At 52.9% G+C, this 26553-nt stretch overlaps 3 protein-coding genes across 10 annotated transcripts; 1 reads left to right on the forward strand and 2 right to left on the reverse strand.

Moving 5' to 3' along the window:
• Positions 1-108: 108 nt before the first annotated feature.
• Positions 109-6950, reverse strand: ARID3C (AT-rich interaction domain 3C). 2 transcript variants are annotated; one of them, XM_032635849.1, is made up of 7 exons: positions 6474-6950; positions 4561-4633; positions 2587-2770; positions 2148-2437; positions 1404-1586; positions 1082-1171; positions 109-622 (listed from the first exon to the last, which is right to left on the reverse strand). In XM_032635849.1, the coding sequence occupies exons 1-7, from the start codon at positions 6789-6791 to the stop codon at positions 522-524; spliced, it is 1239 nt and encodes a 412-aa protein (XP_032491740.1). In that variant the 5' UTR covers positions 6792-6950; the 3' UTR covers positions 109-521. The 2 variants fall into 2 exon arrangements, with proteins under 2 accessions (XP_032491740.1, XP_032491741.1); XM_032635850.1 differs by lacking the exon at positions 1404-1586 and having other exon boundaries at positions 140-622; positions 6474-6791.
• A 6781-nt stretch (positions 6951-13731) lies between these two features.
• On the reverse strand, positions 13732-16419 carry SIGMAR1 (sigma non-opioid intracellular receptor 1). 3 transcript variants are annotated; one of them, XR_004350516.1, is made up of 4 exons: positions 16135-16419; positions 15856-16009; positions 15583-15675; positions 13732-14806 (listed from the first exon to the last, which is right to left on the reverse strand). XR_004350516.1 is itself a non-coding variant. In XM_032636255.1 (4 exons), exons 1-4 carry the CDS (start codon positions 16283-16285, stop codon positions 14566-14568), a joined length of 468 nt encoding a protein of 155 aa, XP_032492146.1. In that variant the 5' UTR covers positions 16286-16418; the 3' UTR covers positions 13732-14565. The 3 variants fall into 3 exon arrangements, 2 of the variants coding, with proteins under 2 accessions (XP_032492146.1, XP_032492145.1); XM_032636255.1 differs by having other exon boundaries at positions 13732-14588; positions 15809-16009; positions 16135-16418; XM_032636254.1 differs by having other exon boundaries at positions 15809-16009; positions 16135-16418.
• A 327-nt stretch (positions 16420-16746) lies between these two features.
• GALT (galactose-1-phosphate uridylyltransferase) lies at positions 16747-25823 on the forward strand. 5 transcript variants are annotated; one of them, XM_032635731.1, is made up of 11 exons: positions 16747-16874; positions 22926-23095; positions 23349-23424; positions 23515-23563; positions 23688-23817; positions 23969-24025; positions 24177-24299; positions 24584-24716; positions 24819-24902; positions 25223-25377; positions 25645-25823. In XM_032635731.1, the coding sequence occupies exons 2-11, from the start codon at positions 22988-22990 to the stop codon at positions 25723-25725; spliced, it is 996 nt and encodes a 331-aa protein (XP_032491622.1). In that variant the 5' UTR covers positions 16747-16874; positions 22926-22987; the 3' UTR covers positions 25726-25823. The 5 variants fall into 5 exon arrangements, with proteins under 5 accessions (XP_032491622.1, XP_032491619.1, XP_032491623.1 ...); XM_032635728.1 differs by lacking the exon at positions 16747-16874 and adding an exon at positions 22436-22626; XM_032635732.1 differs by lacking the exon at positions 16747-16874 and adding an exon at positions 22457-22499.
• Positions 25824-26553: the final 730 nt, after the last annotated feature.

Genomic DNA, 26553 nt, shown 5'->3' on the forward strand with positions numbered 1-26553 from the left:
TTTGCTATTCTGTTTTCTCTGAGAACCCCTGGCCCAACACAGCCTGTGCATACCACATAATTCCTCCCCGACCCACAGGCCCAAACAAGAAGGAAAGGAGGCACTGGAGAGGGAGGGACCGCAGCTTTATTATCCAGATATGACCTGAGGGACATCTTCACAACACCCCAACTCAACCCTTCACCTGGCTCCTGAAGAGAAGCAGGTCTGACTCGAAGAGGTGGAGTCCTAGAGATGATATTGACACAAGGGAGCATATGTGGAGATGATGGGGGTTACCGGGGGAAGAACTCTTTGGTAGATGCTGCTGGAGTTGGCCAGGGAGGAGATGCCCTCCTTCTGCAATGAGGTAGATGTAACATCAGAAGAAATCTCTTTGGCTTCAAGTCCACATGGCATGGTTGAGGGGGAGAGTGGCCATTCCCAGGTCCTAGAATGGGCACCTTGGAAGAATGGGTTGGAGGGGTGTCTCCTCCCCCCTCAGCAATGGGGTTGGGACTCTCAATTTCAGGTGTGAGCTCTCAGGGTGAGGCGCTGGAAGGGGGCCCCATCAGGGGTGGGGGTGCAGGGTTGGCTGGGCCCTGGGAAGCTGGCACGGGCTGGCAACGGGCAAAGAGGACGCCTGGCAAAGGGGTGAGGAGATGGTAGAGGGAAAACACAAGCAGAAAAAGGCGAGGCAAAGAAACAGAAGAGGGAAAAAAAAAAGTCAGTGTCCTGATTGCTAGAACACCATACACAGAGCCCTGCCGTAACCAATGACGAAAAGCCCCTTGAGTCAGTTAGAGACTCCTGTGCCAATACAGATACCGTCCAACAAGTAAACAAGAAATATTTACACTGATACATAGGCCCATGACAAGACATCCCATGGTATTCATGCCAGAGAGGTCATGCCTTGGATCCCATGCCATGTAGACACCCCCTTTAATCCATGCCAGTGTAGCAATCCCCTGAACCCCATGTTACCCATGCAAGTTTGGATATCTCTGAACCTCATGCTAGTAGAAAAAGTCTAAAATCCCCATGCCAGTGTAAATACCCCTGACCTCATGCTAGTATACACAGCCTGCAGTACCCATACCAGTGTAGACCACCCCGTTGATCTCTAGGGCCATGTTGATACTGCTGATACGACTGCCTGCCAGATTGAGAGGCCCATCCAACTGCTCTTCTGTCCAGGAGGGGGCAGGGGAGTCACATTTTGGGGAATCAGACTTCAGACTTACAAGCTCCCCCCTCCATCCCTATAGAGAGCTCCCATTCCAATTCCGCCCCACACCTGTAATCACAGAGTTGTCTACTGAGGGATCTATCTGCCCCACCTCCAATGCCTATGGGGTGATGGGTCTGTCCTCCCTCATTGCACAGGCCCTAAGCCCTCTCAGCAACAAGCCCCTCCTCACCCCTCAAGGGAACCTTGCCACGGGGCAGGAAACTGGGGGGTGCGCCATGTCGAGGTGGGTCCATGGGCCCCATCAGCACAGCCCTCTTCTCTGGGGGCTCCTCTGGTGCCACCTTCTCACGTGCAGGTCCAAAGGCTAGGCCCACAGGCAGTGCCAGTCGAGGGGTTGGAATTCTGCTCTCCTCTGAAAAAACAGGTCATTTAGCTCCCCTGACCCAACCAACCCTGTCTCTGCATCTGGTTCTCCCCACAGGCCTGGGACCAAGGGAGGTCATCCAAGCTCAAGCACCAAGTTCAATCTCCCCTCCCATCCAGTCTCCGAATAGAGGCTCTGAAGCTGGAGAGCCCCAAAAGGCCAATATATCTGACTAGGTTTGTCCCAGACAATTTGGGGGATTTCCTTGCTTTCGGTTGTTAAATAAGCCAGGAAAAACAGGAGGCATAAACCACATGCAAATAGGAGCCCTGGTGTTGAATGAAGCTGCTCTGGATAAAGTACCTTTTCCTGAGCTTCAGGCCCACACCGCAGTAACCCATATCCCAGAGCTCCCAAGGCTTCATTGACCCCAAACATCAGGACCCCTAAACCTGAGCATGCACCAAACCTCAGTGCCCCGTCAGTCCTTACTGTCCCCATACTTCGATGCTCCCAGACCTCAGAGTTTCCACGTTTTAATGTTCCCTATATCTCAGCCTCCCCCTAGGTCTCAGAGACCCTCAAAGTTCAGCCGCTCTGCCCTCACACCTTTCTTAATGGGGCTCGGGCTCAGCTGCGCGCAGGCGTGCGCCGGCAGGCCGGAGGCGGAGCCCTGAGCAGTGCGGGGGCCGGGCGTGGGCGCGGGAGGGGCGGGCCCGGAACCCGAGGCGGGGCCAAGAGTGCCCCAAGGGGACTGTCCCGCCAAGCCGAAGAGTGGGGTGTTGGTGTAAGCTTGACGACGGCCTTCCCGCCGGTTGCTGTCGATGGCGGCCTGGAGCTCCCCCGGGGAGCTGAGCGCCCGCGTCTCGCACTCGTACGGGTACAGATACTTCATGTACCTACGGGCGGACGGGGTGGGGTGGGAGGCTGGGCCCAGCTGATCAAGCCCCACCCCCGGACACGAACCCCCGGGGCCCTCCGCGCCCCGCGCCCCACCCCCGCTCCCGCTCCTTGCTCCCACCGCTCGCGCGCGCTCGCTTGGCCTCACTGGGTGCGTAGAGTGAAGGCGGCCGACGTGATGGTGGTGGGCAAGCTGAGGCCGCGCGTTACCTCCCGCCACACCTTGCGGTTGATGACTTCCACCAGACCGCCCTTGGCCGTCACCAGGCGAAACAGCGCGTACAGGTCCAGCACCTGCTTCGCCATGATGGGCACACGGTTCACTGGCGTCCCTGGTTGGGGGGTTGGCAGAGAGTCAGGACACTAAGACTGAGACCCTGTCTGCGGGCATCCTCAGGGACTCGAGGAGTCGGCTGCCTGGACCTGCCTGGGTGAGCCCCAGGTACAGGGCGGGACCGTCAAGAAAGGAGGGGAACAGGGAGGGATGGGGAGGTGGGATTGCAGGCAGAGCCCACAGAGCCCCCAAGGCCTCCACTGTAGCAGGAAGGGTGGGAGGCTAGACCAGGGGTTGGCAAACTTCTTCTGTAAAGGGCCAGATAGATGGTAAATGTTTTAGGCTTTGCAGGCCAAACAGTCTGTCAGAACTAATCCACTCTGCAACTGCAGCCTGAAAGCAGCTATAGAGGATATTTAAAGGAATGAACGCGGCTCTGTTCCAATAAAACTTTATTTACAGACTCTGAAATTCGCATTTCACACGTCCAGAAATGTTATTCGTCTTTTAATTTTTTTCACTATTTAAGAATGTGAAAAACATTCTTTTCTCATGGGCTGTTACATTTGGCCCGCAGGCTTTAGTTTGCCGACCTCTGGGGTAGACCATAGGAAGGACTTCCTGACTGTGCTGAAGAGCCAGACGCCCCTAAGCAGCGGCCCGGGGTGGCTGCCAGAGGCGGGAGGATGGTGGATGGGAGAAGAAGCAGCCCCCGCCTCGGCTCGCCGACTCCGCAGTCCCTGCCGCCCCCGCCGGCCAGTCCTGACAAAGGGGCCTGTCTGCGCTGAGCGATGGGCCCCAGTTAATTCCTTACCGATCCCGTCCCCTTCCGCTGCCGCCTTTGGACCCGAACAATTAGCTGCGGCCTGATTAATGGGGGGAAATTATCGGTCCCGCGGGATCCCCTCCCCCCGCACAGGGAGCAGAGGAAGGCAGGGACCTGAGGGAGGCAGAGCTGGGAGGAAGGGGGCGCTAGGATCTGCTGAGACCACCCTACCCCACCCCCCAGTGGAGGGGAGACCAGGAGGAAGGGGCAGGGAGGGGACGTTGGGACCAGAATGACCGGGCCTTTCTAGGGAGCCGAAGGACCTGGAGCCCCACGGAGGGTTCCTTGTTAGGAAGGGACCCGAAAGGGGTTCTGGGCCTGCGGTGAGGGCCTGAGGGACTTTGGCCAGCAGCTGCGCTAAGGGAGGGGGGCAGTGAAGCCAGTTAATTAGCAGCTTATCAGGCCGCACTCGTGGAGTGAGTTAATTAGCTTTGTAGAGAGAGATAATGAGTCAGTCTTCCGACCCATGAATCTGGGGAGAAGCCTAAGTGATGGACTGCCGCCCAGCCTGATCCCCTCCTGGACCCTTCTTGCATTCACTTCTGGCTCTGAGATTCCCGGAAAGGAATTCCTTCTCCTCCACAGCCCCTGCCTACCCCTTGAGAAGTCCTCCCTTCAGTCTAATTCCAGTCCTTCCTGATGCAGAACACCTTGGGTGTTTCCTGCCTGAAGCAAGGGGAAACTGAGGAGAGACAAGGCTGGAAGAGGACCAAGGCATTCTGATCCCACTCCCCCAATTCTGGGAACCCCCCCCACCCCAGGCCAGCCTCCTACCAGTTCTCCCTCCCACCCTCCCAATTGATCCCACACTCATTAACCTGCCAGTGGGCTGGCCACTAATTAATCCCTGGGTGGAGAAGGGGAGCAGGGTCAGAGGTTAAAGACGCTATTGAGGGCCCAAAGGATACATGCTGCCAAGCCCAGGCCTCTGCAAAGAGGACCCAAACTGAGGACTAAAACCTGGGGTTTCCCTTCCTCAAGCCTGGTAAGTGGGGGTCCTTCCCTTACATCAACCCACTCACCCCTCTTCTGCATGAAGCTAAACAGGTCATCCAGAAATTCTTTCCTCTTGGGGTCTGCATCGAGCTCGTACAGCTGGGGAAAAACTGAGGTCATTTTCCAGCTCTGCTACCCAGCCCCCACCCCACCCCGGGAACCCTTTGGACTCCAACCCCCAGATTAAGGATCCCCAGCTGAAGGGGTAAGTAAGTTCTGAAATGTAGACTTCCTGAGAGAGCATTGGGTTCTCTCCCCTGGGGGCAGGTGTGGGCACTTTTTTTCCTGATACACAGAGACCCCTCTACTGGCCAGTGGTGCCCTGGGCAGCTCAAACCACCCATCTGGGGAGTAGGGGAAGAGAGAAAGCTACGGAGGCTTAGCCTGCCTTCCAGAGCCCCTGGGAGGAAGTCAGGCTGGTGCTGTGTTCCACATTGAGGAAACCGACAGATATATCTGAGCCACTCATTCACTCATTCATACCTGCCAAGGACTTCTTGCTGTTCACATGTTTGTGTGCCAGGGGTGGGGATGAGGGGCAGAGATGCCTCTAACCCATCCCTCAGGCAGGGTGGATGCTCAGAAAAGCTCCTGGATGGAAACCTTGGGCCCCTCAGCCCACATATCTTCCAGGAACAGCTTCCTGCACTACAGAAGCTGCCCCACAGAGGCAATGGCCCTGAACCACCCAGGATCTGTAGGGTCAGGACTTGAAAGGTCCAGGGGTTATCCCACCTATTCTCAGTCACCTGGAGCTCTACTTCCAGTATCAGCTCTCAAATACCCCCCAAGAGGGACAATCCCTAAAGTAACAGAATCTTTTACCCAGAGTGACAGTCCCTGTATAACACCCATAGGTAACACTCCACCTGCCAATAAGAACTCTCAGAGCAAAAAAACACCCATGAGTAACAAACCCCAAAGATGCACCTTTAGATCTATACTCCCACAAGAACTGAGCCCTACGTCTTAAATGGATACCCACAAAAAACACACACAGTCTCCAAGTAATAATCCCCAGAATTACACCCAGGAGAAACAGTCGCTAGAGTCACATCTCCAGAGTAACAGGGCCCCGAGTAACACTATCAGTTTTACACTAACACCACAGAGTCTAAGCATAGATGCACACTTCTGGAAAATACCCAAAACCAATACCCTACGAGTAACACCACCAGAATAGCACACCTAGAATCTCAGCCCTGCATAACATCTTCTTAATGACAGCCTAGAGTAGCGCCTTCGAATAACATCCAGATGGGTTCCGCAGGGATGAAGAACCTCAAATTAAGGCTCTGTGATTAAGGTCTTATCATTCCCAGCTGTACAGCAGCCCTTTAGTCACACTGCGGCTGTAGTGGCCATCACAGGCTGGGAACTGTCACCCATAGAACTCAGGCCGGGGAGAGGACATGGGTGGGGAGAATGTGACAAGGAAGAGATGAAGTGGGTATCAGCTTGCCAAAGGAGCGGCAACCTCCATTCCACTTCCAAGACAGAAGTAGACAGCCCAGGACACCCCCACTGGTCACTGGAATATGACCTTGTGACTTGATGTGTGAGAAGGTATGGTAGTGCTGGCACTGGGATCCCCAGATCCCCCTCCCTCAGAATCCTTGAAGGCTCCTGCACCCCTCCCACTTTCCCTTCCAGCTTCACCAAGAGCCTCCAGTCTGTCAGCCTCCATGTTTCTGGGCGTCTCCTGCACCTCACGGTGTGTGCCTACGCACTTCTTTCCATGTCTCAGCATGTCTGTCTCTCCCTCCCAGTCCCCGTCTAGCCTTCAGTCTTCCCACTGTCTCTCTCCAGGTCTCTATGTCTCTGTCTTTCCATCCTGCAGAGTGCAGTGGGGTGGGGTGGGGGGGGGCTACTGATCACCTTGCTCTGCTTTTGCCCAGAGAGTAGGAAGGGGGAGGGCCTGACACTGAGAGGGTCCTACCTGCTTGAACTGCTCCTCATAGGTCCACTCATGGGGATGAGGTCCAGGGGGCTGGCTGGAAGGTGAGCTGGTGCCCCGGGTCCCTGGGTGGCTCTCCTCGGCTGCCTCCTCTTCTGTGCCAGCTTCCTCTCCTTCCTCATCCTCTTGGGCATCCTCCTCTTCCTCAGCTCCAACCTCCCCCAAGCCCCTGTCAGGGGCCTGCAGGGTCCGGGATCCAGGAAAGGAAGGCCGAGGCGGTGGTGGTGGTGGGCGTGGAGGGGCCAAAGGCCCCACCCCCTGGGCCAGTCGGGCTGCCTGCTGTCTCTGCAGGGCCTCCATTACAGCTTCCAGGCGCAGTCCCCCCACTGGTGGGCCGGCTGGCACCAGGCTCTGCCCTGAGGAAAGGGCTGCCTGTGGAGGAGAGAATTATGCGTGTTGCACCTGCTCCCCCAAATCCCCCAACACAAGGGGAGGTGGTTATGGATTCAGGGAAGTGCAGGGGGGCCATAAGGAAAAAGACAGAAAGACAGCTTTCTCAGAGGTGGACAGAGAGGGAAAATAGCAGGAGAGACAGAGACCAGACCCAAAGAGACAGAAACAGACATTGACCGAGGACAGGTAGAGACTGAGCAGATCAAAGAGGGTGACAGGGACCAAGAAACAGAGAGAGATGGAGGAGAGAGAGATCCAACAGAGAGGGAGAGAGACAATGACAGGGAGATATGTATGGGGACAGAAATGAGAGATGGCGAGAGACAAGAGACAGAGGGACCAAGGTGGAGGGTGACAGAAATATCAGACAGAGACAAGAATGGAGAGACAGAGACGGGGAGAGATGAGATTGATAGAGATATCCGGTAGAGAGACCGGGAAGGTAAGAGAGAGAGGAGCAAGAGATAAATATCAAAGACCTGAGTGACAAGCAGTCCAGGGAGACTGACAGACAGACAGAGGCAGAGGGAGGCAAATACTGAGGCCAGGGTTGAGAGAGAACAGGCAAAGACCGACGCAGCAGGAGACAGAGACAGAAGAAAGAGATTAGAAATAGAGACCGGGCAAGACAGTAAATAGAGAGGGACAGAGACAGGGAAAACAGACGGAGAGACGGGGCAGAGACGCTGAGGACTAGAACCGAGGAGGAGAGGGAACAGAGGATGCCGGGGGTAGAGACGGGGACGGGGACGGGGACGGGGACAGCAGCGTCTCCACGCCCGCTCTCTGGCTCCCCGCGGCCACACTCACCATTCTGGCGCGGCCCGCTGCCCCCGGCGTCTCCACGGCGCTCCCTCCGCTCAGCCCGCCTGTCGGGCGGCCCCTGTCTCAGCTCGGTTCCCTGTGCGGGGCCCCTGCCGTGCGCTCCTGCAGTCGCACGCTCCTCCGGCCGCGGGGCGCTCACTCGCTGCTCTGCCGGCTGCGGCCGCGGGGGCGGACCCGCGAGGGGCAGGGCGGGCGGGGGCGCAGGGGGAGAGGCCCCGGTGGGCTCTGCCACTTCCAGCCCCCCAACAGGTGTCTCCCACCCTCCATACAGCCAGATTCGGGGGTGGGGGGGAGAGGGCGCTGGAGTGCTGCTGGGAATCGTGCAAAGGAGAGTGAGGAGTCCACCACCACCGAACTCCGGAGCAGGGCCCCTCCCAGCCTCACAAGTCGGGGGAGGGGGGTCCCCACACCCTTACTCAGTGCCCGGCATCCACATACAAACATTCGTGTTCACACACCAACACACCCTGTCACAAGTTCAAGGTACACAGCCGCCCTATCTCACATACTTGGTTACATAAATACTACAGCGCCAAAGGCCTGGACAGGCTGTGATCTGAGGGGACTCACTCTGTGGGGTGCTGGGGTGAGACTGGAGGGCCTGGACAGAACAGAAGCTTCTCCCCTGCCCTGCCCAGGTGCTGTCCCCAACTGCACGCACGCTGCAGTTTGCACAATACGCGCACATGGTGGTGAACTCACTTCAGCACCCACACACTCAGAGGTCTCTGAGCTCATTCCACACCAGCAGCAGGGCACACATACCACCTGCAGATACAAAGCCACACGGCTTTTAGCTCTTTTGACGTTCTATTATGGAAATTTTCAAACATATACCCAATAAGAGTGAATAATATAATGAACCTCTGGCAATCCTCAGAATTTCAATAGTGATCAGCATTTTGCCCATCTTCACATACATCCTCCACCCATGTTTGCATGACTCTCCAATCTCTAGCTCCAGACACCTTTAGCCAACTGCTCCAGGCCCACCCTATTCCCAGTTATCCTCCAGATGCTGAGATGCTGTTCCTTAGCAGCCCTGGACCCCACTCCTCTTAAGCACCCTCATCCATTCCCCAGTTTCTTCCTGTGCGGAAGGGAATCGACCTACTAAAAGCATTGAGAGTCACCGGGAGGTGATGCCAAGTGTGAGTGAACAACACGCCTCTGTAGGAGTGATACCTGGCATAGGTGTGAAACTCCGCTGTGTCAAACTCAGCACCAGGGAGCACCACCTGACCTCATTCATACCCAGTGAGGCACACTGGTCTCAGGGCCAAGATTCCTCTAGGGGGCAGAAATTCAGAGGTAACTTTTGCCTCCTCCCCAACCCTCTCCCAATGAGTCTGCTCCTCTCAGACCCAGCTTGCCCTGGTCTGGACCACCAGCTCTTCTCACCAGGATCTTGTGGTGGGTGACAGCCCCCTGCTCTGTCTCCAGCCTCCACCCTTGTCCCCAGCCCAGCTCCCACTGTGGCACTAAGTCCACATTCTCTGTGGCCCATCTCTGGCCAGCCACACTGAGGCTCAGTCCTGCTCACACTCCAGTGCCCACCCGCTCAGATTTCAGGTCTGACAGCCAGTCAGATCCCACTTCCATCAAGAGGCATTGGTGATCCAACCACCTTCAGATCCAATGCCCCTGCCCCCATAGCTTGGCGTGGTATAAGTTCTCCTGGGGCAGAGTCCAGCCCTCTCTGCTGCCATCCCTCTCCAAGGCAACTCCTGTGCTCAGCTTGCCTCCCAACTGTGCCCCCCACCCAGCTTCCCTAGCTGCTCAGAAGAGAGAAAGTGCCTGGAGAGAGATGAAGGTAAGATTCCTGTTGGAAAGGTAGGAACTGGCTTGGGGACATTCCAGTTGAGGGTTTGGAGATTGCTTTGGAGGGGGTGGAGAGGGGCAAGGGACTTGGACGCTACTCCCAAAAGAAAAGAATCAATCAAGCATAGTAAATTCACCTTTGGGGTCTGAGCCAGGAGGGTACAACTGGGGAGGGCAAAGGGGAAGGAATAACCTGACTGGAACCTGGTTTCTCTCTCTCTCCATCTGTGAAGAGGAAAGGCTGTCTCAAACCCACACAGAGCCCCCTCTGATCCTATACCTCACAGAGACAGACAGACTGACCTAGACATCCATTAATCCAACACATACTGACTGAGCACTTACTTTATGCAAGGCACTGTTGGACACAGGAGTAAATAAAACAAAGTCCTTATTATAATGGCATAATTCCAGTGGGGGAAATGTATATTGTGTCACATGGTGATAAGTAAAATGTAGAAAAATAAATCTGGGTTGGGGGGAATAGAAAGGGAAGGGTGCCATTAGTTACCTATTGCTGTGCAACAAATTACACTCAAACTTAGAAGCTTGAAAAAACATCTGTGTTTTCACAATTCTGTGGATAGGGAATTCGAGAGTGGCTTAGCTGAGTGGTGATGTCTTTCATGAGGTTGTAGTAAAAATGTTGGCTAGGGCTGCAGTCATCTGAAGATTTGACTGGGACTGGAAGATCCACTTTGCTCACATGCTCTGTTGGCAGGAGGCTGTTCTCTCTAGGTGGGCCTCTCCATGGGAGAGGACCTCATACCAGAGTGTCCTCCCAACATGGCAGTTGGTTTCCCCCGGAGAGAGTGACTAAAGAGGGAAGAGTGCTTTTTATGGCCTAGTTTTAGAAGTCTCACACCATCACTTCTGCCATATATTAGTTGTTAAAAGTACATAACTAAGTCCAGCCTGCATTCAAGGGGAACGGAATTAGGCTTCACTTCTTAAAGGGAAGAGTATCAAAAATTGTATGGAGGGATTTCATTTTATTTATTTATTTGGTTGTGCTGGGTCTTAGTTGCAGCAGGTGGGCTCCTTAGTTGCGGCTCGCTGGCTCCTTAGTTGCGGCATGTGAACTGTTAGTTGAAGCATGCATGTGGGATCTAGTTCCCTGACCAGGCGTCGAACCTGGGCCCCCTGCATTGGGAGCTTGGAGTCTTAACCACTGCGCCACCAGGGATGTCCCCTGGAGGTATTTTAAAACCAACACAGAAGGGCTGATATTACCCAAATGTTAAGGGAAGGACTCGCTGAGCAGAAACTGAAGGAGGGGAGGAAGAGCCATGCAGTCAGGAGAACAGCAGGTGCAAATATCCTGAGGTGGAAGTGTGATGTGTCAGAAGAAAAGCAAAGAGGCCACTGGGCTAGAACACAATGGCCAAGGTGAACGGTTGGATGTTTGGTCAGAGGTAACATAGACCTTGGAGCAGGTTCTTGGAGGCAGTGAAAGGACTGAATGAGATGGGAAGCGTTGCAAATGTCTAAGCAAAGACTGAAAGTCTTACTCTGGCTGTTGTGTGAACCCTCCACAAGGGATGCAAGCATGAGGCTCAATTAGGAGGCCTTTGCAGTAATCCAGGCAAGAGATGATGCTGGCTTGGGCCAGGGTGATAGCAGTGGGGGTGGCAAGAAGTGGTTAGATTCTGAATATGTTTTGAAGATAAACCAGACATGATCTGTTGATGTCTTGAATGTAGAATGTGACAGAATGGGAGGTATCCAAGATGACTCCAAGGTGTTTTGGCCTAGGCAGCTGGGTAAATAGAGGTACCCTTAACTGAGGCAGTAAAGACTACAGGAGGTGCAGGATTGGGAGAGAAATCAGTTCGCATTGAACACTTTAAGTTTGAGATGCCAATTAGATGACCAAGTGGAGATGTCAAGTGGAGATGAAAGTGGTCAGATATCTGAATCGAGCTCAGAGGAGGTTTAGACTGAGACAAAAAGTGAGGCATAAGATACATAGATGGTCCTCAAGATCGAACCATGTTGTTGCAAATAGCAGGGTTTCCTTCTTTTTCGTGGCTGAATAATATTCCATTGTAGATATATACCACATTTTCTTTATTCATTCATCCTTGAGGGCATTATGCTAAGGGAAATAATCAGATAGACAACTGCTGTATGTTCTCACTTATATGTGGAATCTAAAAACAAACAAACAGGGCTTCCCTGGTGGCACAGTGGTTGAGAGTCCACCTGCCAATGCAGGGGACACAGGTTCGTGCCCCGGTCCGGGAGGCTCCCATATGCCGCGGAGCGGCTGGGCCCGTGAGCCATGGCTGCTGAGCCTGCGCGTCTGGAGCCTGTGCTCCTCGACGGGAGAGGCCACAACAGTGAGAAGCCCGTGTACCACACACATGCACAAAATAATAATAATAATAAAAATAAAAACAAACAAACAAAAAGACTCAAGAAACAGAGAACAGATTGGTGGTTGCCAGAGGCCAGGGGTGAGGCAGGGCCAGGGGGAAAATGGGTGAAGGTGGTCAAAAGGTAAACTTCCAGTTTTAAGATAAATAAGTCCTGGGGATGTAATGTACAGCATAATGACTATAGTCAACAATACTATATCGTATATCTGAAAGTTGCTAAGAGAGCAGGTCTTGAAAGTGCTCATCACAGGAAAAAGCTTTGTAACTATGTGAGGTGATGGATGTTAACTAAACTTATTGTGGTAATCATTTCACAATATAGACATATATGAAATCATCATGTTGTATACCTTAAACTAATAAAATTTTACATGTCAATTGTATCTCAGTAAGACTAGTATATAGACATATAGATGGTATTTATTTATTTATTTATGGCCACACCGTGGGGATCTTAGTTCCCTGGCCAGGGATTGAACCTGGGCCCCAGCAGTGGAAGCATCCAGTTCTAACCATTGGAACTCCAGGGAATTCCCTAGATGGTATTTAAAGTCATGAAATGGTTGAGATCACCTCAGAGCAGTGTAAACCTGGGAAGTGAGAGGTTGAGGAAATGAGCCAGATCTAGCAAAGGAGGCAATGAAGGAAGAGAGTAGTGTCCTGTAAGCCACAGGAGTCTTTTAAGAGTTAACTGTGTCAAATGAAAGTGAGAAGAAATAAACACTGGACTTAGCAACAGAGATGGGGAGGGGCCTGGGAGCCTAGTCCTATGTGAAAGGTAGGGATGACAAAGGGAGCTCAGGCATCCCTAACAGATGGGGGCTCTAAGCCTAGAGGCAAAGCTGGGTTACAGGGTGGGAGAAATCCTGAGGCTTGGCTTTGCAACCTGTGATCAAACGGAGAGGCCCCAGACAGGACCTGTCATGGCCAACAATGTGGTGGTGGTAAGGTGTCAGGATGGCCACCTTGCCTGGGCCTCACATTCATTCTGAGCCACATATTTAGACTTTTGATGTTGCTTCCAGATGGCTATACATGTAGTCTTTTATATTTTTACTCATTAGAATATCAAATTTTTAGAATGTACATTTTTTATAATCATGTTCCTTCTATTTTTAATATAACAGAATCCTAAGAAGTGAGAGGCCTGGGCCTTGCTCATCTTCAGAACAGGGCCAGGAAGAGGGTGAGGTAAGTGCAGGACCCTTGGGAGTGTGTACTTCAGGCACCTCCCTGGCCTCATCCTAGCCCCAGCCCCCCCACTACCTTAGACACCACCAGATAGTGTGCCTGCTCCCCAGCCCCGGGAGCCTCCACAGAAGCGGGGGGTCCTAGAAAAGGCAGACTGGAGAGAAAGAACTCCTGCTCTGGGTGGACGTGGACATGATACCCTGGAAACCTAGAAAAAAGGAGTTGGAGAGTGACGATGCCTTTCAGCCCCAAAGTGGCTGCACACTGCCACCCCGTGGTCATCCAGGGCAGGCGTCCCGGGACTGTGCCCAGAACAGCACTGGCAGAGAGGAGACCAAGAGCAAGACACACACCACCTCACCCAGCCATGAATTCTGAAATTGTGGCATTCAAACCTGGTGGAGAGAATCTTATTAAACATGCAGATCTCAAGGCCTCAACCCAGAACTGATCTCTGGGGATTGGGCACAATAATCTGTAGAGTCCACGAGCCTGCCAGGTGATTCCTGGGAACACTAAAGTATACAGTAAAAAGCTGCTGTCATAAACTGAATCACACAGCAAGGGAGAGGCCTTCCTGAGGCCCCCAGGAGTTAGAGGTCCTCCTGCTGCTCAGACACGAAAAGAAATGAAACTGTTCAACAGGTCTTTATTGACAGACACAGATAGATGGACAGAGAATGCAGCAAAGGCAGTGTCTGGAAGCTGTAATAAGTGTCTGTGTGTGTGCGTGCAGAAAAGGCTTTCTCTAGGCCAGCAGCAACCCCTTGGACCTGGGCCCACCTGTCTAGGTCCTCACCCCAGCACTGGGCCCTCAGCTGAGGCCAGCCTCCCCATTATACCCTGGAGGGAGGTATAACCTCAGCATTTGCCACATTCTTCTGGTTCTCCAGCTAACTTGGTTGCGAGGGTGGGGACAGGCCATAAGGGTACTTGCATAGCAGGGGAACAGAATGGGGTAAGGCATATGGTGAGGACAAGGAGATGAAGGGGAAGGGCATCACAGCTGCAGGTGAAGGGAGCCTCCACAGGCAGCTCCTCTTCTCCCTCATCTCCCCCAATGGCTGCTGGGTTGAAGGGTCAGACCCAGGCAGTTTGTAATAGCCACCCCATCCCTAACTCCAGAGCCCTGACTAGGGGCAGAGAAGCTCTGGAAAGGCCTGAGTTAGTGAGTCGAGCTTGTGGGATATGTGCTCGAACATGACTGGCCCCTTTGGTATACGTGGGGGTCCCTCTCTGCATGGGTGTGAATGCGTAATGCTGCCGTACACACAGGATTCAGTATCTGAATGTGTGTCCCATGTGTTCCCATGACTATGTTTGGTTGTATGCATGTGTGTCCCTGCTCATACACCAGGAACTCTGTATCTGCATGTTGTGAGTATGTCCATGTCTTTTCACGTGGGCTCCAGCAAGTGGATGTGTGCAGGCCTGCCCGCTCCTGTCCATCCACAGGTCCTCCTTCAGGCCTGGCTGGTCAGGCGTCCTGGCCAAAGAGGTAGGTGGTGAGTTCAAGCCGGAGGCCCCGGGCATAGGCTTGAAGAGTATAGAAGAGGGTGAGGAAGTCCTGGGTGCTGAAGATTGTGTCAGCCAGCGCGAAGGCCAGGGTAGATGGGATGACACCCCGGCCGTACTCCACCATCCATGTGTTTGGCCCCCACTCCACAGCCGTTGCCTCACCAGGCCCGTGCACCACTGTCTCCCCTGGGGGGACAGGGAACACCCACATGAAGAGCCTGGCCCTGCCCTCCCATTGCCACCACCTCCCTAGCCTGTGGGCTCTCTAGGGGTAGGGAATGGAGAGGGAGCTTCAGGAAAGGAAAAGCCTTACCTCACTGGCCTGGCTGCCCATCTGCAAGGGTACGAGGCTAAGGTGGCCACTCTTAAACTTTCCTGTGTGGCATCACCTGGCTCATGTCCTCTCTTGGGGGAAGCTTCACCTGGCCCTGCACCATTGTTTGGGAGTCATGGAGGTCTGCATTCCCAAGCCTCACTCATGTCAAGCAGAAGTTTAGCTAAACTTGGGCCTGTTAGATAGGGAGAGGTGAATATAAGACCTGCCAGGCTTTCTGAGAAATGTAGCTGTTCAGTTACAATGTCGGCCATGCTTGTAATATTCAACCTCAAACTTACTTAGAAGTCCAAATGTTTCATTATACGCAAGAGGGAAGACAACTGTCTGCCTTGTCTTTGGGGGCATGAGAGCATTTCTGATCTCCCCAACAACTGCTGGAATACTGGATGATTAAAATCAGACGTGGTTAACAGGGAGCTGTTATGTTTTGTTTCCATTTGACAGAGGAAGGCAACAGAGACCCTGAACCCTGTCTCAACCAACCACCTGGGGCTTAACTAGAGGGCAGAGGAACTAGGATGAGGGCCCCTCAACGCACCCCTTTTCCATGCCATGGCTCTTTCCTCCAACTATAGGCACCCAAGAATGAGGAGACCCCCCTCTCTAACAGAGCCACCTTACCCACCTGGGTAGAAGACCTCGCTTTTGGTAGTGCCCTCTCTCCACTGGTGGAAGGTGCCAGAGATGATGGTATCCGAGATCTCAGCCCAATAGCGCCCTGAGAGACAATCAAATGGACACTGAATATCAGGGTATCCGCTCCACTCGATGGCCTGGCCGAACATCAGGAAGGAGGGCATGGGCCCTTGTACAGCCCCAGCCTCCCAGTCCGGCCCGCCGCCAGCACTGACCCGAGTGGCCGCTAGAGCCCAGGGCGGTGCCGAAGAGCAGCACGTACTCGGACAGGGAGGCGTGCAGAAGGCACATGGCGCCCATCCAGCCTCCCGCGTTCACGAACACCCACTGCAGCTCCTCGTCGGGCAGCACGTGGCCTGGGTGCAGGCGCCGCAGCTCCACGATCAGCCGAGAGAAGGCCAGCTCGTGGTCCAGCCCTGGCGGGGGCAGAGGAACAACCAAGTCAGGGCCAGCATCGGTCACGAACTGGGGAACGGTGCCCCCGGAACCTCCAGCTACGCCCGGCCCTCCCCAGCCCCCTGCCCTCCACCCGCCGCCTCACCGGCGTACTGCCGAGCCAGCTGCGCGATCTCTTCATGCTGGAAGACGAAGCTCTGAGTGCCCAGCCAGTGCCAGACCACCTGGGCCAGCACAGCCACGGCCGCCAGGAGCAGCGCGGCCCACGCCCACCGCCGGCCCACGGCCCACTGCATCCCAGCGGGCGGCCTGGCCCAGCGCAGCGCAGAGAGAGGTGGGGGCCTAAGGCTGTGACCCTCACTGCCTCCGTGTCTCTTGGCGCGCCGTCTACGACCCGTTCCCCCGCCACCGCCGTGGTACGGCTCGCCCTGGCCAATCGGAACTGCCAGGGCACCGGGGCACCGCCTCTCGGGTCGAACCATTATCTCTCGTGGAGCGGGGAGCCGGGTGCGCCGAAGGGCGGGGCGGCGCCGCGCGCGTCAGAAAAGGGGGCGGGGCCAAGCTCTCCTAGCTGCAGGCGTTGGGGTATCTAGGCACGCTCTCGCCTAGCACCGTTCTACTTGGGGTTGCGGGGATGGTGGTAAGACCCAGAATGGACTGGCCCGCCTGGGCTCCCTGACTGGTGTAGCAGGCAACCCGGAAGCAGGGCCTTCCGGACTTGTGATGGTTAGGGCCCGCCTTTGCTAGCACAGGAGGTGGGAAGGAGGCTCTTCTACTTGGGAACGTTACGGACGGCTATTGGAGGCGGTGACACCTGAGCAGTGTCTTTAAGAGCGATGGGAAGGGCATTCCAGTGAGCCAGTGAGACCTACTCCAAGAGCAAAGGTACCAAGGATAGACAGCGTGGGGTCTTCCGGGGGCCAACAATTCATTCTTTATTCTGAAGTACAAAATATGAGAGGAGGGCCTTGTAAGCCAACTGAAGGTTATCGGCGGCGGCGGTGATTAGGGGGGGAGTGAAAAAGGAAGAGAAGCAGAAAAGAAACAGAAGAGAAAAGAGGCAGCATAGTGCAGTGATAAGAAAGACACTCTGGACAGGACTGTGTTAAAAGCCTGGCTCCCGCCACCTACTGGTTGTGTGATCTTGGGCAAGTTACTTAAACTCTTTGTGACTCAGTTTTCTCATCTGTAAAATGGGATGAATAAAAGTACATACCTTTATTGTGATGAAGACTAAATGAGTTAATATTTACAAAGCAATTAGTGTCTGGCATGTGGTGTCATATGTGTTAGTTATATCAATAAAACATAAAGCAGAAGAGAACTGGAAGAGTGTAGCCTCACACATGAGAGTAATGGAATGGTCAACACAGTCAAATGTAATTGAGTGGTCCTATGAAATGACTGGAAATGGTCATTGGGTTTCTCAGTATGGGCATGTAGCAGAGATTATGCTATACATTCACAAATCCATTCCTTTTGCTCTTGGGCAGCCAGTCTACTTTGTAGTTAGGTGACGCCATGTGATTGTGTTCTGTCCAATGAAGTATAGGCAGAAATTACATATGCCATTTCCAGGTCTGGCTCGTAAAATCTGTGAAATTCTTGACACTCACTTTCTTGTCTTATCTAATATAGTTACATACAATTAAGTAGTGGAGAATTCCAAATGCTGCATGGGACAGAGCTCTCCCTCTCTCCCACAATGGACCATGGTACTAAGCCACTGAGTTTGGAGGTTGTTTGTTACAGCAGCTAAGATTATTTACCCCGACTACTACAGGGCAAAAAACATGTTATAGTGTACTGTGCGGGTAAGAGTAGAGGCTGGGAAGATGAACTAATTTTTGAGAAATTTGACCAAGAAGGGAATGATAAAAAAGGGATTATTTAGGGCTTCCCTGGTGGCGCAGTGGTTGAGAGTCCGCCTGCCGATGTAGGGGACACGGGTTCATGCCCCGGTCCGGGAAGATCCCACATGCCGCGGAGCGGCTGGGCCCGCGAGCCATGGCCGCTGAGCCTGCGCGTCCGGAGCCTGTGCTCCGCAACGGGAGAGGCCACAGCAGTGAGAGGCCCGCGTAACGCAAAAAAAAAAAAGGGATTATTTAGAGGAAAATGCAGGATTGAGGGAACATGATTTTGTATTGGCTCTGGCTTCTGTGACACTCCTGAGTTGACCATTCTTTAAGAACCCTGCGTAGCAGGGACTAGCAAAGCTGGTCTCTGCCCCCTTGTTTCAGACAGAGTCCTCTGGGACTGTCTAGGTCTGCAGCTCCCCTACCTGGTCTTTCAGAAATCTTCTCCAGCACACACTTTTATTTTTGTTTAGTTTTATTTATTTATTTTGTATTTTTCTTTTTTTAAAAATATCTTTATTAGAGTATAATTGCTTTACAATGTTGTGTTAGTTTCTGTTGTACAACAAAGTGAATCAGCTATAAGTATACATATATCCCCATATCCCCTCCCTCTTGAACCTCCCTCCCATCCTCCCTATCCCACCCCTCTAGGTCGTCACAAAACATTGAGCTGATCTCCCTGTGCTATGCAGCAACCTCCCACTAGCTATCCATTTTACATTTGGTAGTGTATATATGTGAGTGCTACTCTCTCACTTCATCTCAGCTTCCCCGTCCTGCCCTGTGTCCTCAAGTCCGTTCTCTACAACTGTGTCTTTATTCTTGTCCTGCCTCTAGCCTCTTCAGAACCCTTTTTTTTTTAGATTCCATATATATGTGTTAGCATACGATATTTGTTTTTCTCTTTCTGACTTACACTCTGTATGACAGACTCAAGGTCCATCCACCTCACTAAAAATAACTCAATTTCGTTTCTTTTTATAGCTCAGTAATATTCCAATATATATATGTGCCACATCTTCTTTATCCATTCATCTGTCGATGGACATTTAGGTTGCTTCCATGTCCTGGCAATTGTAAATAGTGCTGCAGTGAACATAGTGGTACATGTATCTTTTTGAATTATGGTTTTCTCAGAGTATATGCCCAGTAGTGGGATTGCTGGGTCATGTGGTAGTTCTATTTTTAGTTTTTTAAGGAACCTCCATACTGTTCTCCATAGTGGCTGTATCAATTTACATTCCCACTAGCAGTGCAGGAGAGTTCCCTTTTCTCCACTTCCTCTCCAGTGTTTATTGTTTGTAGATTTTTTGATGATGGCCGTTCTGACTGGTGTGAGGAGATACCTCATTGTGGTTTTGATTTGCATTTCTCCAATGATTAGTGATGTAGAGAATCTTTTCATGTGTTTGTTGGCAATCTATATGTCTTCTTTGGAGAAATGTCTGTTTAGGTCTTCTGCCCATTTTTGGATTGGGTTGTTTGTTTTTTTGATATTTAGCTGCATGAGCTGCTTGTATATTTTGGAGATTAATCCTTTGTCAGTTGCTTTGTTTGCAACTACTTTCTCTCATTCTGACGGTTGTCTTTTCGTCTTGTTTATGGTTTCCTTTGCTGTGCAAAAGCTTTTAAGTTTCATTAGGTCCCACTTGTTTATTTTTGATTTTATTTCCATTACTCTAGGAGGTGGGTCAAAAAAGATCTTGCTGTGATTTATGTCAAAGAGTGTTCTGCCTATGTTTTCCTCTAAGAGTTTTATAGTGTCTGGCCTTACATTTAGGTCTTTAATCCATTCTGAGTTTATTTTTGTGTATGGTGTTAGGGAGTGTTCTAATTTCATTATTTTACGTGTAGCTGTCCAGTTTTCCCAGCTCCACTTATTGAAGAGGTGTCTTTTCTCCATTGTATATTCTTGCCTCCTTTGTCAAAGATAAGGACACACCGTTTTAAAAAAGAGAAAGGCGGGCTTCCCTGGTGGCGCAGTGGTTGAGAGTCCACCTGCCGATACAGGGGACACGGGTTTGTGCCCCGGTCCGGGAGGATCCCACATGCCGCGGAGCGGCTGGGCCCGTGAGCCATGGCCGCTGAGCCTGCGTGTCCGGAACCTGTGCTCTGCAACGGGAGAGGCCACAACAGTGAGAAGCCCGGGTACCGCAAAAAAAAAAAAAAAAAAAAAAAAAGAGAGAAAGGCTAATTATTAGAGAAATGCAAATCAAAACCACAGTGAGGTATCACCTCACACCAGTCATACCAGCTATCATCAAAAAATCTACAAACAATAAATGCTAGAGATGGTGTGGAGAAAAGGGAACCCTCCTGCACTGTTGGTGGGAATGTAAATTGATAACAGCTGCTATGGAGGACAGTATGGAGGTTCCTTAAAAAACTAAAAATAGAACTACCACATGACCCAGCAATCCCACTACTAGGCATATACCCTGAGAAAACCATAATTCAAAAAGAGACATGTACCACTATGTTCATTGCAGCACTACTTACAATTGCCAGGACACGGAAGCAACCTAAATGTCCATCGACAGATGAATGGATAAAGAAGATGTGGTACATATATACAATGGAATATTACTCAGCCATAAAAAAGAACGAGGGGCTTCCCTGGTGGCACAGTGGTTGAGAGTCCGCCTGTCGATGCAGGGGACACGGGTTCGTGCCCCGGTCCGGGAAGATCCCACATGCTGCGGAGCAGCTGGGCCCATAAGCCATGACCGCTGAGCCTGTGCGTCTGGAGCCTGTGGTCTGCAACGGGAGAGGCCACAACAGTGAGAGGCCTGCGTACCGCAAAAAAAAAAAAAAAAAAAAGAATGCCATTTGCAGCAATATGGAGGGACCTAGAGATTATCATACTAAGTGAAGTAAGCACATAATGCTGGGACTTCCCTGGCGGTCCAATGGTTAAGACTCCACGCTCCCAAGGCAGGGGGCGCAGGTTGGAAGCCTGGTCGGGGGATTAGGATCCCGCATGCTGCACAAGGTGGCCAAAAAAGAAAAAAGAAAAGAAAAAAAAAGCATTTACAAAAGTAAATAAGCAAATAGTTAAAAAAAAAAAAAAAGCTGATAATGCTTCCTGTTTTTCTCCATCTTGAATTCCCCTCAGGGCACACCACAGTTGTGGGGGCAGCTGCAGAGCTGATGCTGTAGCAAAATTTGTTGTTTACTGAAATAGCAAGGCAACATTCCCTTTCCACAAAAAGTGTATCTTTTATCCCCCTTACATCCCTATTACATGTGCAGCCAGTGGGACATGTAAAACTCTGGTTTCTTAGCTCCCTGCTCCCTGCCCTCTACCTAGTGGCCTCTTTAGATTCCAGTCTGAGGCCCCTGGGCAGAGATAAGGTAAATGACTTATGACCCAGTTTTTACATCTGAGCTCAGCAAAACACCTGGCTTGTCCTGGCCTGGTTTGGGGGAAGGGGCCTCACTGCTACTACCCAGCTCCTAGCTCACTAGGTTTCTATCTTAAGGCTCACTGAGGGAGTTTCCTGGTGGCCTACTGGTTAGGATTCTGGGTTCTCACTGCTATGACACAGGTTCAATCCCTGGTCGGGGAACTGAGATCCTGCACACGGCATGGCCAACAAACAAACAAAAACTCACTGAAGTCTCAGAGGCATTTCAAAGCATCAGGAAGAGCTTGGAAACTTGGGTTGAAATCTCAGCTTGGCCACTTATCCTCTGGGTGATCTTGAGGCCTCGGTTCTCCACTGTGAAATGGGGAGGAGGTTCAGACAATATTTAGATGGCTCTATAAAGTATCAGGGGAGGAATTAATTTGAAGTTTATCCTAGTGTTAGCCAACTGGTTTGTTCCAAGGAAAAGTTGGAGAAGGGACAGGGGTGTGCAAAGGAAACACCTCTGACCCCACCCAGATGGTGGTTGGAGCTACTGATAGTCCTGTCCTCCCCACATTTTCAGATTTCTTATAGCCCTCTTACCCTGACCACTTCTTGTGCTTTGTGTGTGTGTATATATGAGAGAGAGAGAGAATATGATTACTTAGCCTTTTTTTCCCAAACCCGTTTCTGCTGCCTGGTGGGGCTAGGGCATGGTTACGGTGAGGTACCCACTCCTCCAGATAGTACCTGAAGCCAAGGTTTAGCTGAAGCAAATCAAGCCCCACAGCCCCTCACTCCCACTTCCTTGCCTTTCCTCTGCCAGAGCCACCAAGCAGGTGAGTGAGGTGACTGTGGATCCAGAGTTATACCCTGACTTACCCTAGAATGTAAGCTCTGGGAGGGCTGAGTCTATGCCTGACTCCTGCACACAGGGACATCCCTTTGCGCCATGTGGAGCCTAGGGGCCTGGCACGTGGTGGTAGATAGTAAATATTTGCTGAATGAATGACCAAATGAATGACTTTAAGAAAGCAAATAACTCTTGTAAGCATCCTGGAGCCGAGGGATCTGTGGTAAGCAGCTTTCACAGAGGTTCTTCAAGGGTAGTTAGTGGCTTTGGCCCTAGAGTGGGATCATCAAAGTCGCCTCCTGTAGCTGTAGGCAGTCCTGAACTCCGCCCCCAGGTGGCCGGGCCGGCCCTCAGACAGTCACGTGCTTGCGGCTGTCCAATCAGAGAGGGTGGGGCGAGGGCGGGGCGAGGCGGGGCGGAGCCGGGCCGACTAGGCGGTGGGGGCGAGGTGAGCAGGTAGAAGTTACCGAAGGTATCTCCACCCGGTGGCCTCCTGGCGCGCCGGGGAGCGTGTCCTGAGCAGCGCCGGCAGGCGTCGGAGGCGGACGCCATGGCCACAACCTTCCGGGCGAGCGGTAACCGCAGGGCGGCCGGGACTCGCTGGGAAGCAAAGCTGAGCCCTCCCCTTCCTTAGGAAGTTGTCGTCCCTGCCCGCAGGTCGGCGCGCCCACCCGTCCAGGCACGCGCGGCGAAGGGACACGCCGGTGTTGGGGCTGCAGGCTGATTGGCGCTGGGAACGCCCAAGCTCTGGCCTTTAGCTCCTGAGTAGGGTGGGGACAACAGGGTGCATCCGAGCCTGGGCCTGCTGGTGGGTAAGACCCAGGGGAGAAAGGGGCATAGGGCTTTGTGACTGATCTTGACGGTTTGCCCCCAGAGCATCAGCATATCCGCTACAACCCGCTACAAGATGAGTGGGTGCTGGTGTCAGCGCACCGCATGAAGCGGCCCTGGCAGGGGCAGGTAGAACCCCCGCTTCTGACGACAGTACCCCGCCATGACCCCCACAACCCTCTGTGTCCGGGGGCCACACGGGCCAATGGAGAGGTAAGTCTTTAGATCCTACATCTGCAGGCTGGGCCCGGGGGGAGTAGTTCCCCATCCACTGCCCTTAGAGCTTCTCTTCACCCTACAGGGGAGTGGCTAGCCCTTCGCCCCACAGTGGAGTGGACCTCTGGGTCATATCCCACCAAGTCTTTTTGACCTCAGAGTGGCCTTCTTCCTGCCTTGTAGCCTTGAAGCCCATCAGATGACTGGTGGTATGGGCCAGCAAATGCTTCTAGCCCATCCTTGTCTGTAGGTGAATCCCTACTATGAAGGCACCTTCCTGTTTGACAATGACTTCCCAGCTCTGCAGCCTGATGCCCCTAGTCCAGGTAAGTTGGATCTAGCTGCTGTTGGGGAGAAAAGAGGCTGGACCTTGTTGGGGGACTTCTGTTGCAGAGAGTGATACCCCTTTATCTTAGGACCCAGTGATCACCCCCTTTTCCAAGCAGAGGCTGCTCGAGGAGTTTGGTAACTATGAATTTCCACTCTTACACCCTTCAACCCAAGGCCTGGACTGAGCACTGGGGTTGGGCCCTGCCCCCAGCTCAGCGAGCCCTGTATCTCTGTCATCTCTCCCTCCTTTACCACCTAGTAAGGTTATGTGCTTCCACCCCTGGTCGGATGTGACACTGCCACTCATGTCAGTCCCTGAGATCCGAGCTGTCGTTGATGCATGGGCCTCAGTCACAGAGGAGCTGGGTGCCCAGTACCCTTGGGTGCAGGTCTGTGAGGTCGCACCCTCCCCTAGATGGGCAGGGAGGGGGTGGTGCAGTTTGGTTTTGGGAAGTGGCATTTTTATTTCCACAGGTTGTGTTTCGGAGGGGTTGACTTGCTGTCCTTTTGGCTATAAAGCTCCCTACCCCTACTTCATAGATCTTTGAAAACAAAGGAGCCATGATGGGCTGTTCCAACCCCCATCCCCACTGCCAGGTATGTGTGTCAGGGGCTTCAGTGGATATCTGGACTGAGTCCAAGACAGTGTGGGGTGGGGAACTGGAGTAAGGGAAAACAGGAAGTATGCTAGTGATGTGGAGGCTTGGAGGTGAGGGATACTGTCTGCTCTTCTCCTCCCCCTTGACAGGTGTGGGCCAGCAGTTTCCTGCCAGATGTTGCCCAGCGTGAGGAGCGATCTCAGCGGGCCTATCAGAGTCAGCACGGAGAGCCCCTGCTAATGGAGTACGGCCGCCAAGAGCTGCTCAGGAAGGTGGGAGAAAGCTGGATCTTGTGTCCCCAGGAAGCCCGTAACCTCACCCCAAAAAGGAGAGGTGTGTGAAGGAGGAGGGTAGAAGGGAAGTAGCAGAGAGACTTGCTAGGAGGACATAGCAGTAAGCTAAAGGAAAGGTGATGATGGCTTAGACTAGGGTGGTAGTGGTGGAGTGGTGAGAAACCATCGGTTTCTGGGTACGTCTTCTCTTCTCCTTCCCTTGCCTATTTGCTGACCCCCCTCACACCCACCTTGATGACCGCATCTCCATTTGGTCGGCCTAGGACCGTCTGGTCCTAACCAGTGAGCACTGGTTAGTGCTGGTCCCCTTCTGGGCAGTGTGGCCCTTCCAGACACTACTGCTGCCCCGTCGGCATGTACGGCGGCTGCCTGAGCTGACCCCGGCTGAGCGTGACGGTGAGTCTCCCAGGTGGGACCCTGGGGCCAGGCTTTGGATGCGGATGGTTCTGGTGGGGCCAGCATCTGGGCCCCAGAGTGAGAGTCAGGCTCTGATTCCAGATCTAGCCTACATCATGAAGAAGCTCTTGACCAAGTATGACAACCTATTTGAGACATCCTTTCCCTACTCCATGGGCTGGCATGGTGAGGCTTTTTGAGTACCCATATCTAACCCCAACACCATTTCTGGGCTCCTGGGTCCCAGCTTAGTGGACTGCAACTCCCAGCAGGCCTTGGAACACTTGCTGGGGAAGTGTTCAGGGCAGGGATGCTGGGACTGAGAGTGGAGAAGTGAACGTGGTGAAACTATGTCTCCCAGTGGGCTTTGCAATGCCTTGTCTCCTCTCTGGCAGGGAATGCTGGAAGATGTAGTTTTCAGGTACCTGCTATGGTCTGGGGGTAAGAGCTAGGCTGAAGAACTAAGAAAGGACCCTTCCCAACTATCTCTGCCTTCTTCCCACCAGGGGCTCCTATGGGATCAGAGGCTGGAGCCAACTGGGACCACTGGCAGCTACATGCTCATTATTATCCTCCACTCCTGCGTTCTGCCACAGTCCGGAAATTCATGGTTGGCTATGAAATGCTTGCCCAGGCCCAGAGGGACCTCACCCCTGAGCAGGTCTGGACTTGGAGCACCCTGGGTCCTTGGGTCCCCTTTTCCCTCCTATTTCCTCAAGGGATCCCAACAATCATGACCCTGAGAATCCCCACAACCTGGGTATTTCTAGGGACTCAGGAGCTGACTCCTTCATCCTCTGGCTATTCCAGTGGTCGTTCTCACCAGCCTCCCCACCCTGCATGCTCTCCCCCAGTGTCTAGCGTCTCCTAGCACCCACCATTCTGGGCAGCCCTTACCCTCTCTGATTATCCGCTTTCCCCCTTTCAGGCTGCAGAGAGACTAAGGGCGCTTCCTGAGGTTCATTACCGCCTGGGGCAGAAGGACAGGGAGACAGCAGCCATCGCCTGACCACACTGACCACAGGGCCTTCTGCCTGAGGGAACTAGGGCCTAGGGTTTGGGCAGATGTGGGATCAATAAAACTGTGCTTCTCAAACTTTAATCACATATTCTAACACCAGAGGAGTGTGAACTCTGATCCTTGGGGGTCTGGGGTTAAAGGCCGAAGGCGTAGCTCCAGCCACAACTTTTCTTTGCCAACAGATGTGCAAAAACTTAAGGGCACAACCTCCCCACCTCTTTGCCCCAAATCTCTGAACAAAATTAATACTCATGTCTGGCTTTTACTCCTAGAGTAACAAAGGCATCCCAGTTTAAAATGGTTTTAGAAACCTTTGTTCTTGTCTTTGGCTGAGGCTTTGGGAAGGCCAGAGTCCCCTTCACTACCATCCCTAGGGTGTCAGCTCACCAAGCTTGGGACTGAAGGTTTGGTCGGAGTGGGTGAGCAGGATCCTTGTCCCATTGGTCAGTGGCTAGACCCTAGGCTCCTGGCCAGAACCCTGGCTTTGTGAGTGGCTGCAGCTTGGCTCTGCTCCAGCCCACAGAGGCTGAAGGGGCGGGTAGGGAACGTGTACGTGGCTTTGTGTCCTTGGCCTTTCCAGACTCCCACGTGCAGCGTGTATGCACGGGCTCTGTACACCTCTGTTGCCCCTGTGCCCCAATCATTGCACAGGGCAGAAGACAGCTCTGGCAGGGAAGGGGTGCCAGAGTTAGGAGCCTCAGGGCCATGGTAGGAGGGTATGGTTTCTGGAGTGACCCTGCGTCTACCCCCGCCCCTCTGGAGCTGTTTCCCTGGCAAGACTGTAACTGTGGGAATAACAAGTCATACAACCCAGGA

Source organism: Phocoena sinus, chromosome 6 (genome assembly GCF_008692025.1).
Source record: "Phocoena sinus isolate mPhoSin1 chromosome 6, mPhoSin1.pri, whole genome shotgun sequence".
Classification (NCBI taxonomy): Eukaryota; Metazoa; Chordata; class Mammalia; order Artiodactyla; family Phocoenidae; genus Phocoena; species Phocoena sinus.